The sequence below is a fragment of the Mesoplodon mirus genome (genome assembly GCF_964341445.2).
Source record: "Mesoplodon mirus genome assembly, chromosome: 8".
NCBI lineage: Eukaryota > Metazoa > Chordata > Mammalia > Artiodactyla > Ziphiidae > Mesoplodon > Mesoplodon mirus.
In genome coordinates, this window is record NC_138984.1 from 114,140,484 (window position 1) to 114,155,573 (window position 15,090).

General features: G+C 41.6%; 1 protein-coding gene across 2 annotated transcripts in view; it reads right to left on the minus strand.

The window, feature by feature from the left end:
- The window catches only part of EPB41L5 (erythrocyte membrane protein band 4.1 like 5), a 146,623-nt gene that overhangs the window by 16,937 nt on the left and 114,596 nt on the right, over positions 1-15,090 (minus strand). For both annotated transcript variants that reach the window (XM_082630346.1, XM_082630345.1), the window contains exons 19-20: positions 7,637-7,765; positions 4,237-4,301 (exon numbers count right to left, since the gene is read on the minus strand). In XM_082630346.1, coding sequence (XP_082486472.1) covers positions 4,237-4,301; positions 7,637-7,765 — 194 coding nt within the window. The remainder of the gene's footprint in view (positions 1-4,236; positions 4,302-7,636; positions 7,766-15,090) is intronic.

The following is a 15,090-nucleotide window of genomic DNA, read 5'->3' on the forward strand; positions in this document are numbered from 1 at the left end:
AAGGAACAGTTATGAGAGACAGAGAAGGGATCAGGGTATTTCAGCTAATGTCTAATGGATGCTGGATATTCACAAAGATAAGGGCTTATGACTTTCCAGAACTAAAAAAAAAGACATAGGTCTTCAGATTGAAACACCACCTTGAATACTAACAAGAATGAAAAATAAGACTGTACTTAGATGCACAGTAATGAAAAGGCAGAATCTCAAGAATAAGCAGTGAAAAACCTAAAAGTTACCAGACAGAAAAGATAACTTTGTGCTCCAGAGAAAAGAAACAGCTGAGACTAAAGGAGTGAAATACATTTCACAATAAAGTCTCCCAAGCCCTCAACAAGAGATTAGTCCTGCTTTTCTACACACTAATAACAAACTCTCAGAAAGAGAAATCAAAAAAACAACCCCATCTAAAACTGCATCAAAAAGAATAAAATACCTAGGAATAAACTTAACCAAGGAGGCAAAAGACCTATACTCTGAAAACTAAACTCTGAAAACATTGACAAAGAAATCTCAAGATGATACAAAGAAATGGAAAGACATTCCATGTTCATGTATTAGAAGAATTAATATTGTTAAAATGTCCATACTACCCAAAACAATCTACAGATTTAATGTAATCCCTATCACACTCCCTATCAGACATTTTTCACAGAACTGGAACAAATAATCGTAAAATTTATATGGAAACACAAAGGACCCCGAACTGCCAAAGCAATCTTGAGAAAAAAGAATAAAGCTGGAGGTATCACACTCCCTGACTTCAAACTATACTACAAAGCTACAGTAATCAAAACAGTCTGGTACTGGCACAAAAACAGACACATAGATCAATGGAACAGAATAGAGAGGCCAGAGATAAACCCATGCACTTAGGGTCAATTAATCCACAACAAAGGAGGCAAGAACATACACTGGGGAAAAGACAGCCTCTTTAGTAAATGGTTCTGGGAAAACTGGGCACCTACATGTAAAAGAATGAAATTAGAACACTTTCTCACACCATATACAAAAATAAACTCAAAATGGATAAAAGACCTAAATGGAAGACCAGAAACCATAAAACCAGTAGAAAACAACGGTAGAACACTCTTTGATATAAATCAGAGCAATATTGTTTTTGGGTCTGTCTCCTAAGGCAAAGGAAACAAAAGCAAAACTAAACAAATGGGGCCTAATTAAACTTAGAGCCCTTTGCAGAGCAAAGGAAACCACTGAAAAAATGAAAAGATGGCCTACAAAATGGGAGAAAATGTTTGCAAATGATATGACCAGTAAGAGGTTAATATCTAAAATACATAGCTCATACAACTCAATATTAAAAAAAAAAAAAAACCAATTAGGCAAGTGGGCAGAAGACCTGGATAACCAAGTGGGCAGAAGACCTGGATAGGCATTTTTCCAAAGAATACATACAGGTGGCCAATAGGCACATGAAAAGATGCTCAACGTCGCTCATCATCAGGGAGATGCAAATCAAAACAATGAGATATCACCTCACACCTGTCAGAATGGCCATGGTCAAAAAGAGCAAAAATAACAAATGTTGGTGAGGATGTGGAGGAAAGGGAACCCTTGTGCTCTGTTGGTGGGAATATAAATTGGTGCAGCCACTATGGAAAACAGTATGGAGGTTCCTCAAAAAACTAAAAATAGAATTACTATACAGTCCAGCAATTCTATTGTATTTCTGATATATATCCAGAGAAAACAAAAATACTAATTCAAAAAGATACATGCTCCCCAATGTTTACAGCAGCATTATTTACAATAGCCAAGATACAAAAGCAACCTAAGTGTCCATCAAGATGAATGGATAAAGATGTGGTGTATACATGCAGTGGAATATTACTCAGCCATATAAAAGAAATTCTGCCATTTGCAACAACATGGATGGACCTAGAGGGTATTATGTTTACTGAAATAAGTCAGACAGAGAAAGACAAATACTGTATGTTATCACTTATATGTGGAATCTAAAAAATAAACAAATGAATATAACAAAACAGAAACAGATTCACAGATAAAGAGAACTAGGGGTTACCAGTGGGATGAGGGAAGTGGGGAGAGGCTAGATAGGGATAGGAAATCAATAAGTATAAACTAAATACTATGTATAAAATAAATAGGCTACAAGGGTATAAATATACCCAACTTATAATAAATTTAAAAATGGAGTATAATCTATAAAACTATTGAATCATTATATTACACACCTGAAACAAACATAATATTGTAAATCAATTATACTTCAATTTTAAAAAAAGAATCCTGAGGCCAAACCGAAAAAAAAGAAAGGAGAAAAAAAGATTAGTCTTAATGTAGTTTACACTGCTGCAAAACACAGAAAGCAGATGAAAAATCCTTACAACATGTGTGTATAATGAAGAACATGCACAATGTTAATTTGGAACAAACATTTGTCCATAAATTAAAAAATGAATATATTGTGGCAACTGAAATGAAGAAACCATGGATAACTTTTTTAAGATTCAGATATATCAAAACAAAAGTGACTGAATCGTACACTGTAAATGTACAAATCCTCATGTGGGAATGTTCAACAACAGCTATATTCACAGTAGCCAAAAAGCAGAAACAACACAAATGTCCATCAATTGACACATGGATATACGATGGAATATTATGCAGCCATGAAGTACCAATACAGGCTACAATATGGATGAACCTTGAAAACATTATGTCAAATGAAAAAAGCAGACACATATTTGTATGAGTCCAGTTATATGAACTGTCCAAAGCAGGCAAATCCCGTGCAGGCAGAAAGCAGGTGGGTGGTTCCCAGGTGCCGGAGGAGCAATGCGGAGAGCCGGCATATGTGGAGGGTACTTCCGTTAGGGTGAGGACAATATTATGGAATTAGAGAGTGGTTGGGGTTGCACAACTTTGTCAATTCACTATAAAGCATTAAATTGCCTACTTTTAAAGGGTTAATGTATAGGAATTACAGCTCAAAAAAAAAGATAAAAGCAAAATGATCTAAATCTACTATAGCAAAATATGAGGATACGACAAAGCTTGACATTTGGTACACAGACATGTATTATATAGTCTCCATACCTTTCTGTATGCCTGAAATATTTCCTTTTAAAAAGGGGGTACAGCAACTTTTTAAAAGTGTGGTATGGCATGAGGAAAAAAACAGTACCAGAAAAGGAAAAGATCCAGAAACAGACCCAGGTTTGTATAAGAACATAAGCATATTTTAAAGGATCCATTTCAAATCCTGGGAGGTAAATAGATTATTCAAAATACCAACAGCCATTTGGAAAAACAAATCCGGAAGTTGGAGTCCATTCCAGGACCTTTCCACCTTCCAGAGTTCAATGACATTTCTGATAAACAACTGGGTAGTCACATCCCCATCATCCTCCTCTTGGCAAAAAAGTTTGTGATGAGGTTACTGTAAAAGGCTCCAATAAAAACAATAGCATTAAACATGTTGTGGGCAAACTGATTTCTTAGAAAAGGTTAAGTTGTAATTCCAGTTGTACCCCGATCACCCAGTAGTAGGTTTGCTGAGTACTAACTGTAAAGTCCTTTACACGAAGCATGTGCTCAAGTGCTGTGTTGACTCCAGCACCTGGAACTGAATGTCACTAATCAGAAAACTCTTCACTGCCTACGTTCTGAGTAACGGGAAAAGAAACACGTTCACTCAACAATGCTTAGCACCAACTGAGCGCAGAACACCGGATACGCAGGGACGAACGAAACAAACTGCAACAGAGCAGGGGATGGATGTCTAGTAAGACAGAGACACGGCATAACACTCAACAAGAAAAGACAGGCAGAAGGAACTCAGAGGGAACAGCGAAGAAATCGGCTTGCGTCACGTGAGAGCCCACAGTGCGACAGTTTATAAGAGCAATCCCCCCCTGCCAACAGCACGGCACTAAGGCAACGACCACACCTAAGAGAGACAGTACACGTTCTTCACCAGGTATCTTACGAGATTGAAAATATCTTCAAAGGCTGTTTTTGCTCTACAGTTTGAATCAGCTGAAGAAGAATCAGAGTGAAACGATTAATTAGGAGTATCTTCAAATGATCTAAAATGAGGTCCTAAGAAGCTATGTAGTGGATAGAAGAGTGATTTCAGGCTACCTTTCAAAGAGATATCCTGAAACCATGTGACCACAGAGTGGGAAAGAGGAAGAACAAACACCCCCCAAAGACAGTTCAGAGGAAAAGAACATCGATTTAACTCAGTACCTGCTGGCGGCAGCATCCTGAACGCTGGCACTTTCATGACTGAATACGCTATCTTCTGTTGTCACCTACGAAAAGGAAAGCAGGAAAATTAAATCTCCGCCATACACTGTGGTAACCTATATGGGAACAGAACCTAGAAGAGAGTGGATATATTATTAACTGATTCACTCTGCTGTACAGCAGAAACTAACACAACACTGTAAATCAACTATACTCCAGTAAAAATTAATTTTAAAAATTAAATCTCTCTCGTGGATAATAAAGTAATACATTTACATTCCTTTCCCGTAAAAATAGAAATAATCTGTTTGCTTCAGTTCCAGAAAGAGGTAACCATACCTTATCTATGGAAGTATCAGTACTGTACCCAGCACAATCCTATCCCACACCCCAATTCATACTCCCAGTTTCCACTCCAATATGTTGGTCTATGAATCCATACGCTTTACTAGACAGCTCTAAATTATTTAAGACACAATGGTATGTTAGTCCGTGTACACAGAATCCAAAAAGATTCAATGCCAGAATTTTTCAAATTTACATGATAAAAAGAAGAAACAGATGTTAAGCTGCGTATCTGGCTTTTTGTTTTTCCCTGAGTACAAGGAACATTTCAGAGGAGAATTCTAAAGCGGTCAGTTATTGAGGTATCATTTACATACAGTGAAATGCACACATTTTAAATGCACGGTTTGGTACATAATCAACACTACACTCAACACATGCAACACTTGGACTGCCCCAAACGTCCCCTTGAGGCTTCCGATGCAAGCCCATCAAAAACCCACACACGTGGCCAGCAGTGATCTGGGCTTTCCATAGTTTCATAGAAATGGAATCGTAACATCCTTTCGTGGCTCCCTCTTTAGAGTAACAAGATATTTTTGAGGTTCACCCACGGTGTTGCATGTGTCACTAAGCATTCCTTTTTTTGCGTGCTGAGTAGCTTTCCACTGTATGGATACGACCCAGTTTGTTTTTCTGTTTACTTGTTGATGGACATTTGGATCATTTCTAGTTTCTATCTATTACAAAGAAAGGTGCCAGGAACATTCATGTACTAATACCTGTGTGAACCTACGTTTTTATTTCCCTTGAGTAAATACCTAAGAGTGGGGCTGCTGGGTCATATGCTAAGTGTACATTTAATATTTTACCAACTCTTTTTTAAAAATTAATTAATTAATTTTTGGCTGCGTTGGGTCTTTGTTGCTGCGTGCAGGCTTTCTCTAGTTGTGTAGAGCCAGGGCTGCTCTTTGTTGCGCTGCGTGGGCTTCCGCTGTTGCGAAGCACGGGCTCTAGGTGCACGGGCTCAGTAGTTGTGGCACACGGGCTTCAGTAGTTGTGGCACACAGGCTTAGTAGCTCCACCACATGTGGGAACTTCCGGGACCAGGGATCGAACCCATGTCCCCTGCATTGGCAGGCAGATTCTCAACCACTGCACCACCAGGGAAGCCCTTACCAACTCTTTTATAAAGTACTTGGAACATTTTATGTTCTTACCAGCTGCGTGCATTGCAGGCAGTCCATCACTGTCCACACGGGCATGTCAGCTGTTAACTTTAGCTATGAATTACAATGTTAGCTGTAGACTTTTTTCATAGATACCCTTTATCAGGCTGAAGTTCCATTCTATTCCTAGTTTGCTGTGAACTTTTATCATGAACAAGTGTTAAATAATGTGAAATGCTTTCTCCAAATAAATTGAGACAACTTTCCTTATTTTTTAATATGTTGTACCATACTGGTTTTTGAACGATAAACCAACTTTTTTCCTGAGATAAACCCTACTTGGCCATGGTGTACTATCCTGTTTATAAGCTGTTCAGTATGATTTGCTTCTACTTCGTTAAGGACTTTTGAGTCCATGTTCAAGAACAGTCCTGGCCTGTAGCTGCTTTTCTTGTACTCTCCTTCTCTGCCTTTGGTGTTAGGCTAAGACCAGTCTCATAAAACAAGTGGGGAAGTGCTCCCTGCTCTTCTAATTCCTGAAAGAGCTTATGTAGAACTGTCATTACTTCTTCCTTAGATGTTCGGTAGACCTTAACGACGAAGGCATCTGGCCCTGAATTTTTCTTTGTGGGATGATTTTAACTATAAAACAGAATCTTTCATTTAGGGCTATTCCAGTCAAAACAGACCCAAAGTACAGCTGAAACGCAAGGTGACGAAAACCTGTCACCACCACCGCTGCTACAATAGGCATGTGTCAACATCAGGATCAACACTTACTAAACACTGATTCTGTGCCAGAAGCCATTCTGTAGCCTTTACCAGTTTATTTCATCCTTATAGCCCACCTGAGGGAAGGTATGACCATTACCCCTTTTTAAACATAATGAAACTGAGGCTCAGGGAAAGTAACTAACTTGCCAAGTCACAAAGCTAATCGGTGACTAGCTACTAGTAGATTAGAAACAGGATTCAAACTTCAGTTGGCTGATTCCAGAGCCTGTACTGCCATATTTTATATTTGTTTTTATATATAAGTATGATGTTTTATGTTTACACTGGGGTGAGAAGGTACATAAAATGCATGAACGATATGCCTCAAGTCCTCTCAGTTCTCTTCAAGGCTTGTGCCTGGGAACACAATAAAGAGCCCCTTCTCAACAACAGGATTATTTTGAAATCCTAGTTGACAACAGGACTTGGTGAGACAGGCTTCTGTCCTGTTTCAGTGCAGAGGATAATCTGAAAGCTGGGGAGGGCCAAGGAAAAGCTGATTTTGAGAGCATGGACGCCATCAACTTCATGGGGGCTGGTCCCTACCCACTGCACCCGTCATGAGACGACACAGCCAACTCTTCGCCTTATAACCATCACTCTGTTGCTAATAACATCACAATTTTGCTGAATTGGGGGTAGATGGGTGGTGGGGAACAACGAATTGATAAAGAAAGACTTAAAGTCATAGACTTAATATTGACAGGAACCTAAAAATCACTATAGAGTTTCCAGCTATAAAAGTGACAAAGGTTAGGGACTCACGTCTACAGGAATTTGACTTTTTTTTTTAACTTCTTACACTGTAGAGCAGCATCTTGACTCTGTTTATCCTGTGACTCCCCCCTCTTAATCTTGCCTGAGTAGAATTTGGAGTTGGGAAGGCATTTGCCATCCTTTTTTTTTTTTTTTCCTTTTTTTGGCCGCACCACGCGGCCTGCGGGATCTCAGTTCCCTGACCAGGGATGGAACCCGCGCCCTCTGTGGTGGAAGTGCAGAGTCCTAACCACTGGACTGCCAGGGAAGCTCCGGCACTGCCATCTTGAGTGTGCTTCCTGGTACTACTCTCTCTCTAATCACCGGCCAAGTCACTCATGTCTCCCGTTCGTGTACTTTCTTTGTTCTACAGGGTCTCCTTCCACTTCACCAGGACGCTAGTAAAGGCAGCTTACCTTCTGCACTGCTTCTGCTTGAGCCTTCAAAATGTTACTCTTCAAGTCAGGGGGAACTCTCCTGGCATTCAGTGCTGGGCTGTCAATGGCATTATTCAGACATTTCTCCGTTAACTTCACCACTTCCTCCTAGATATTAAAAATATACTGTAAGCAACTCTGAGAGCATATAACTAAATGGAGACAGAAAAGGACTGATGAAATTTCATATTCAGACAATCAGGGAATCACGTGTCTCAGGCAGTCATATCCTACTCCAGAAGAGTCGACTCTTACATGGGGTTTCAAACTAAGGCGCAGTAATCACAAACAAGAACTATGACTTGGCAGGGACCCCTGGAAATCATCTAGCCCAATTTTCTGTCTTTAAGCAACTGAATAACTAACAATACCACCCTGGACAAATGCCTGAAATAAACCACAGAACGTGTGCCTTTTGCTGTAACTAATTTCAATTGGATTTTAGGTCGGGCCCTAAGCAGGCTAAACCCTGTGGTTCTGGAACTGTCACCAGGTAGATGACTGTGTTTGAGATTATGTTACACGGCCAGAAAGAGGTCACTATCAGGTAAAGACTTAACGAAAATGATAAAATAAAGCCCAAGTCCACTGAATGAAGATCATAATTGAAACAATATAAATTAACTATTATGAAAAGAAATGGGAGAAAGCAAATTAATACGTTTAAATTGTCTGCACTACAACTGATATTTTACCTGACTTGAATGACAATCAATAATAACAACTACCATTATCATTACTATGGTTACCATTTAACACTGGGCTAAATAACAAACTCACTCTAGATACTTTCTTCGTCTCAGATACAGCTTTTGTTCTATAAAACAGGCTAGCTGCCACGTATGGGATTACATACCGCACCGATCTTTCAGGTTTGAAAATATTTAACCAATGTGCTTATTCTAATCTGTTTTTTCTAAGCCTGATCTCCACACATCTGCCTCTGGGTGGGATCCCAAAATGTGAATGTTTAACAAGCTTCCCTGTGTGATTCTGATACCTATAAACGTTTGAGAATCACTACTTTGCACTAGACTGTAACTTCCTAGTCTTTTTTTTTTTTTTTTTTTTTTTGCGGTTCGCGGGTCTCTCACTGTTGTGGCCTCTCCCGTTGCGGAGCACAGGCTCCGGACGCGCAGGCTCGGCGGCCATGGCTCACGGGCCCAGCCGCTCCGCGGCATGTGGGATCTTCCTGGACCGGGGCACGAACCCGTGTCCCCTGCATTGGCAGGCAGACTCTCAGCCACTGCGCCACCAGGGAAGCCCTAACTTCCTAGTCTTGAGAATGGTTCCCAGCAAGTGAAAGAAGACCTGATATCCCTTTTCAATCATGCCTAGTTCATACCAGATGATCCAGCAATCCCACCTCTGGGCATACATCCAAAGGAAACAAATCACTATCCCAAATAGATCTGCACCCCGATGTGCACTGCAGCCATGACATGGAAACACCCGAAGGGCCCTTCAACAGATGATGAAGAGGATGTAAAACACACACACACACACACACACACACGGAAATGCTGTTCAGCCTTTAAAAAGAAGGAAATCCCGCCATTTTCCACAACACAGATGAAGCTGGAGGCCTCGTGCTACATGAACCAAGCCAGACAGAGAACAACAAGTACTGCACAGCACTGCTCAGATGTGGGACCTAAAAACGATTCCAAATCAGAAACAGAGAGCAGAACGGTGGCCAGGGACTAGGGGGTGGGACAGCAGAGGGAGGCTGGTACAACTTATCAGACGAGTAAGTCCCGAGGACCCAACGTACAGCATGGTGACTACCGTTAATTATACCGTTTTCTACAGCTGAAATTTGCTGAGAGTAGATCTCAAGTGCTCTCACCAAAAAGACAAAACGAAACAAAAAGGTAACTTACGTGAGGTGACAGATATGTCAACTGATTGGACTGTAGGAATCACTTCACAATGTATACTTACACCAAATTATCAAGGTGTCCACTTTAAAGATATTTAAATTTTATTTGTCAATTATACCTCAGTAAAGCTGGAAAAATATCATGGCTAGTTCAAATGCTTTGACATTTTCTTTTCAGAGACAATGACGTTGCAGACTTGAGATGATTTGCTCATCATTTATATTTGCACGTCACAGGATTCTCAGAGCAACCCGCCTCTGAGCTAGGCAGGTATTTATTTTCCTGCCTATATTCAAAACAAAAACAAGAATTCAACACACGTATCACAGGTAAAAGTACACGTGACTGTTACCATCTTTCTGGAAGGCAATTTTGCAAAAGTACCAAAGGCTTTAAAATTATTCCTGAAATTTGACCTAACACTGTGCCATACCATGCGGCTTGTGGGATCTTAGTTCCCAGACCAGGGACTGAACCTAGCCCAGGCAGTGAAAGTGCAGAGTCCTAACCACTGGACCACCAGGGAAGTCCCAAACCTAACACTTCTACTTCCCAGTAAAATAATCAGAGATGATGGCAGATACTTACTTATTAGACTATCAGAGCACTGATTATGACGGTGAAAATGAGCAACAATCTAAGTGACTAATAGGAGACTGAGTAAATGCAGTGATGATACATGCGTGCCATTCAACTATTATCGGTAATATGTTATTGAAATAAAGAGAGCTATAATGGATTAGTTATAAAACAGTGTTATTGCATTTTTATTAAAAAATACATATATATCACATTTCAAGGGTTGGTGTAAAGTGTCAACCACAGTTACCTCTTGGTACTGGGATACCGGAGGTTGGATAATGTCCTGCTTTTTCAAATCTGTATATTGTGTTACTATGCTGCTGCTACGTCTGCCTTGGAGGGCCAAAATGTGCAGACAGAAGACCGAAAGAACCGAAAAGACACCCGGATTCCTAAACACCGCCAATCAGACCTGTGCTAACGTGACTGGACGCTCCAACTCTCCTGCAGAGCTGTCCTTGCTGCCATCAGCGTCAGCTTAGTTAGGAGCTTAAGTCGGGTTCAAGTCATCTGAAGTCTGCTTCAGCTTGTTACCAAGCGAGGGGTCGTGTGCTCGCAGCACAGAAGGCCAAACTCTGACAGGGGGTGTTTGCAGCAAAGTAGGGTGCCAAGCAAGGAGAACAGGCAGACCCTGTGCAAAAGACCTGAACTCCCCGACGGCTTCCAAGCAAGGGTCTTTAAAGACATTGTTAGGGGAGAGGGTCCAGGATGCGTGATCATCCCGTGGACCTTCTTCTGATTGGCTGGCGGTAAAAAGGGTGATGACTCGGGAACCTCAACCTTCTGGTTCCAACCAGTCTCAGGTCGGCACGCTTGCGGTCAGCATGTCATCACCATCCCGCAGAGGGTGGGGGGCTCAGCTCCTGCAGAACAGCGCAGAGGTACGCAGCAGACGGCTATCCACACCCCTTCAGGAGGAGCGAGCAGCCCTGTGACTCTCCTGTCCTAATCGTTAACTGCTGGAGTCGGCGCTCTGGAACTCGGGGAAGGCCCAGGAGGCTACAGCCTGTTTCCTACAATCAAGAAACAGGGGACACGGAGAGGCTTTTTGTTCCCGGGAGGGCCCCACGGGGTCCTGCTCGGTTTCAGTCCCCCCTTTTCTTTGATCCTCCTCAATCCTGAGGGGAACAGGGGCAGGACAAGAAAGGGAATGAAGTTTCTGGATGGAGAGATTAATCATAAACTCAGCAGGACCACCCTGTGTTTGAAGTTCTCAACCGGAATGCCATCAGATCTAAACTCAAAACCACTCTTGAAACAATCCTGGCTAGAAGAGAAGTCTTAATTCTGAGAGTTCCTTCTTTTAATGGCTCAGAAAAACTGAAACTGTTTAATTGAAAAAAATTATATAAGCCTTTTAACTAAAGTGAAGTTCTTTTTAGTTCTAACCTTGGAGAGATGCAAAGAGTTATTTTAAGGTTGGTATGGTTCACTCTTTTCGAGAATTTAATAAAATTTGGACCCGCTTTCCAGAAAAACGTATAAGTGAATCAAAGACAAGAACATGTATTCAATTTCATAGGGTTTAAGGCACTCCTCATAATTATTCATCGGTAGATCCATGATTTGCAAGAATCTTGCTTTAGAAGAATACATACAATTTGCCTTGTATTTTACCTAAATATACACAAAAGTTTTAACTACTTTATAAACTTTCTTCCCCTTCAACTGGTGAATGTATCTAAATGAAGCCAGAAGAGTCCCTGAGATCATGATAAAAGAGATGGGAACTTTTAGAGCCAGCTTACCATATAAACTAAAAAATGCTAAGATACCAACAGCTTAACAGCCCGATTTCCAGACTTAAAAATTACTCTTTAAAAAACCGGCACCTGGGACTTCCCTGGTGGTCCAGTGGTTAAGACTGCGCTTCCACTGCAGGGGGCGTGGGTTCGATCCCTTGGTTGAGGAACTAAGATCCCACATGCTGCACAGTGTGGCCAAAAAATTAAAATTAAAACTTTTTAAAAATAAAAAAATAAAAATAAAAAACCTGTACCAACAGTATTAGTATAATATTAGTAACTATTGTCTAAGCTGAAAATGTCGAGGTAGCAGAATACGCCATCCCCAAATATGCCAGTTTGGGGCACATCATTTTGAGCTGAAGGCAACTGAGCAGAAGCAGGTAGAAGAAACGCCCTGTCCTTACCCTGTTTGCCTGAAGGCAGAACAGAAATTTACAGAGGAGTCCCTCCTTCCCTCTCTACCAGGAAGGACAAATGTTAGGCCCTGCAAACAACCCAAACCCTTATCATGAAAAGCAAGGACTTCGAGCTGCATAACAAGCCTCACCGCTGTTTACCCCGCCTTTCCTGGTACTCTCCACCAACTACACCTTTCTTTCTTCTGACTTTAGCTCAAGATGATATTTAGCTGCAATTCCAAGCCACCTCTGAGAGTTATTCATTCATCCCTGGTATTTCCCATCTATACCTGAGATACACATATCAATAAACTTCTGTTTTTCTCTTGTTAATCTGTCTTTTGAAACAGAGGTCTCAGCCAAGAACTGATAATGGTAGAGGGGGAAATTATTTTTCTCCCCTACAGCAATTACTGCCAAATAGGAAATATTTGCCTTTGCGTTTGTAAAAGTATCATTTCTATTTACTACTTACATAATACACAACAGCTCACAGATCCCTGGACAAGGGTGACCTTTGCACAGCTGTCTGAAGACTTCCCCAAAGGGAAGTCACACCCATCACCACACCTTCTGTGTCCAAATTGAGGGCAGAGGGAAAGAAAGTAAACACTTACAGAACCAAACTATCAATAAAACTTTTGGAATCACTTGTGTCAGGGACAACATGGAGACGGTCAACATGGGCACACAAAGGTCACTTAACCTAACCTTGCAGAACGTACAGCTCTTCCTCAGAGGTCAGCAGAAGACCCCAGCCAAGCCCCACACACCAAGTCCGTCCAAGCCAGCTCTGTGCTTCCTGTTCCCCTAACTCAGCTACTCTGATCCAAATAAGAAAGACGACCACTAGGCAACCAAGCAGCTGAAAAACACAAAAAACTTCTGCATTTCTCCCATAAAACCCCTATTCATCTGTCAGCAACTTGGAACTTACTGCTCCCATAGTCTTGTGTTTCCAGGCTTGCAGGTCAAAATCCTTGCAATAAGTTCATCTTTTTGCTTTGTTTTATTCAGAGTGCAGGTTTTGGGTTTTGCTATACTTTCTGGTTATACCCTATTAAGGTTTGGATACAAAGAAAATCAAAAGCGTAAAAACGACAAAGATAATTCCAAATCTTGTGTGGTAGCAACCTGCTGCTAGATTACATTCCCAACAACAAGAGAAGGACAACCTGCAGGCCAAACCTGGCCCACACCTGCTGTAGTAAGTAAACCTGATGGGAGCACGGCCACACCCGGGCCCAGTGGCTGCTCTCCTGCCACGGTGGCAGAGTCGAGGACAATGACAGAGACTGTACGGCGGCCCAGACTAAACTATTTACTGACCTTTTAATGAAACAGGCTGCCAACCTGTGGTCAAGAGAACAGTCATCGTGCCCGAGTTTTAATGCTTTCCCTAAAAAGATGAGCGTCTTTTAAAGACCACGCCTTCACTATGCACCGAACCCCCTAACAAACGCAGGTTAGGTTTTGTTACTTTAAGCATTTCGTTAAATTTTCTGATCAAGGAACAAGAAAAAAATGATTCTTGAAATGAAATTTGAAGATAAAGAAAATTCTGGAATTGTCTCAAGTAATTAAGAAGAAGAAGGTAACTCAAAAATCGACACATCTTGACACAGCATAAGCCCTAAAGGACTTCCAACACAAGGTCAGGCAGACACTGTGAACACATTTCCAACACGAGGAGGCCCCGAGGAAGGGGAGAATCCCCACAAGGACACTGGGAGTCATCAGTGTCAGCATCCCCAGGAAAGAATGCTCACCTCAGGCCACCACCAAAACATCCAAAGAGCTGATCAAGTTAGTCTTAGCCTGAGGACCTTCCCACGCTGGGGAAGTTGCTGCTTCCTCAGGCATCCTGTTCAATTTGCAGATCCCTTAGGCCGTGTCTTCCTACACCGGGGTGAAATCTGCGCAACTCCATCCTTCTCACTGACCCTAACTCTTCTCTGAGGCTACGAAAAACAAGTTACTTTACTTCCTGTGTCACATCATACACAGCTCTTCAGAGAATCCTGAGTTACTGATCCTCCGCTGTAACTGTGTCTCAAGACCCCTCACCATACTCCTTTCTCAAACCCCTTTCGTTTGCCTAAGCTATTTTTCTCTCTCACTTTTTCATACTGTGGTTGGATCCCCCCTTTCAAGCCCTTTCAGTTAATACAACAGAGACGTTTCAGCAGCCACACTTCATACTCCGTTTACAGATTCTCAAACATTTTTCACACGTGCTTGTTACATTCTACCTCCCGAGCCTAATCCTACATTTGTGTCAGACTTGTCATAGTATATATTCTTAAATCCAGACCATCCTTCCAGCCTGTCAAAGTCTTCGTGGATCCTGACTTTTGTTTTTCAAACTGAACTTCCCAGCTGTTACCAACGGAAAATTCCGTTAGCACAGGAGATGTGCGATATTTCTATGGGCGAGACAGGTCCAAGTTTCCAGAGGGCCAAGATTTTGTCATTCTTCTGTGGATTCCCCACAATACTTATTATTTTATATCTTACAAAAAGTAAACAACCAACAGGTTTGTAGGACTGAATCAACAGCGTACGGGTTCTCAGGAGACCTCATCAATCCCGGGTGACGCAGGCCCGACGGGGAGGAGAGCCCTCTAAAGCGGGTTCTCAAGGCACCAGCTTGCAGTCCACCCTGCTGTCAGCAGCGCTAGTCCGAGCCCACGGTTCTGCGGCTGGCTTAGAGCTTCTCAGTTACCCAAGTCTTAGAGCTAATCATCCGACAACTGACACTTTGTTTCAGAACAATATATTTTATTTACGATAGGCTTTTCATTCTAAAATTACTTTACTCA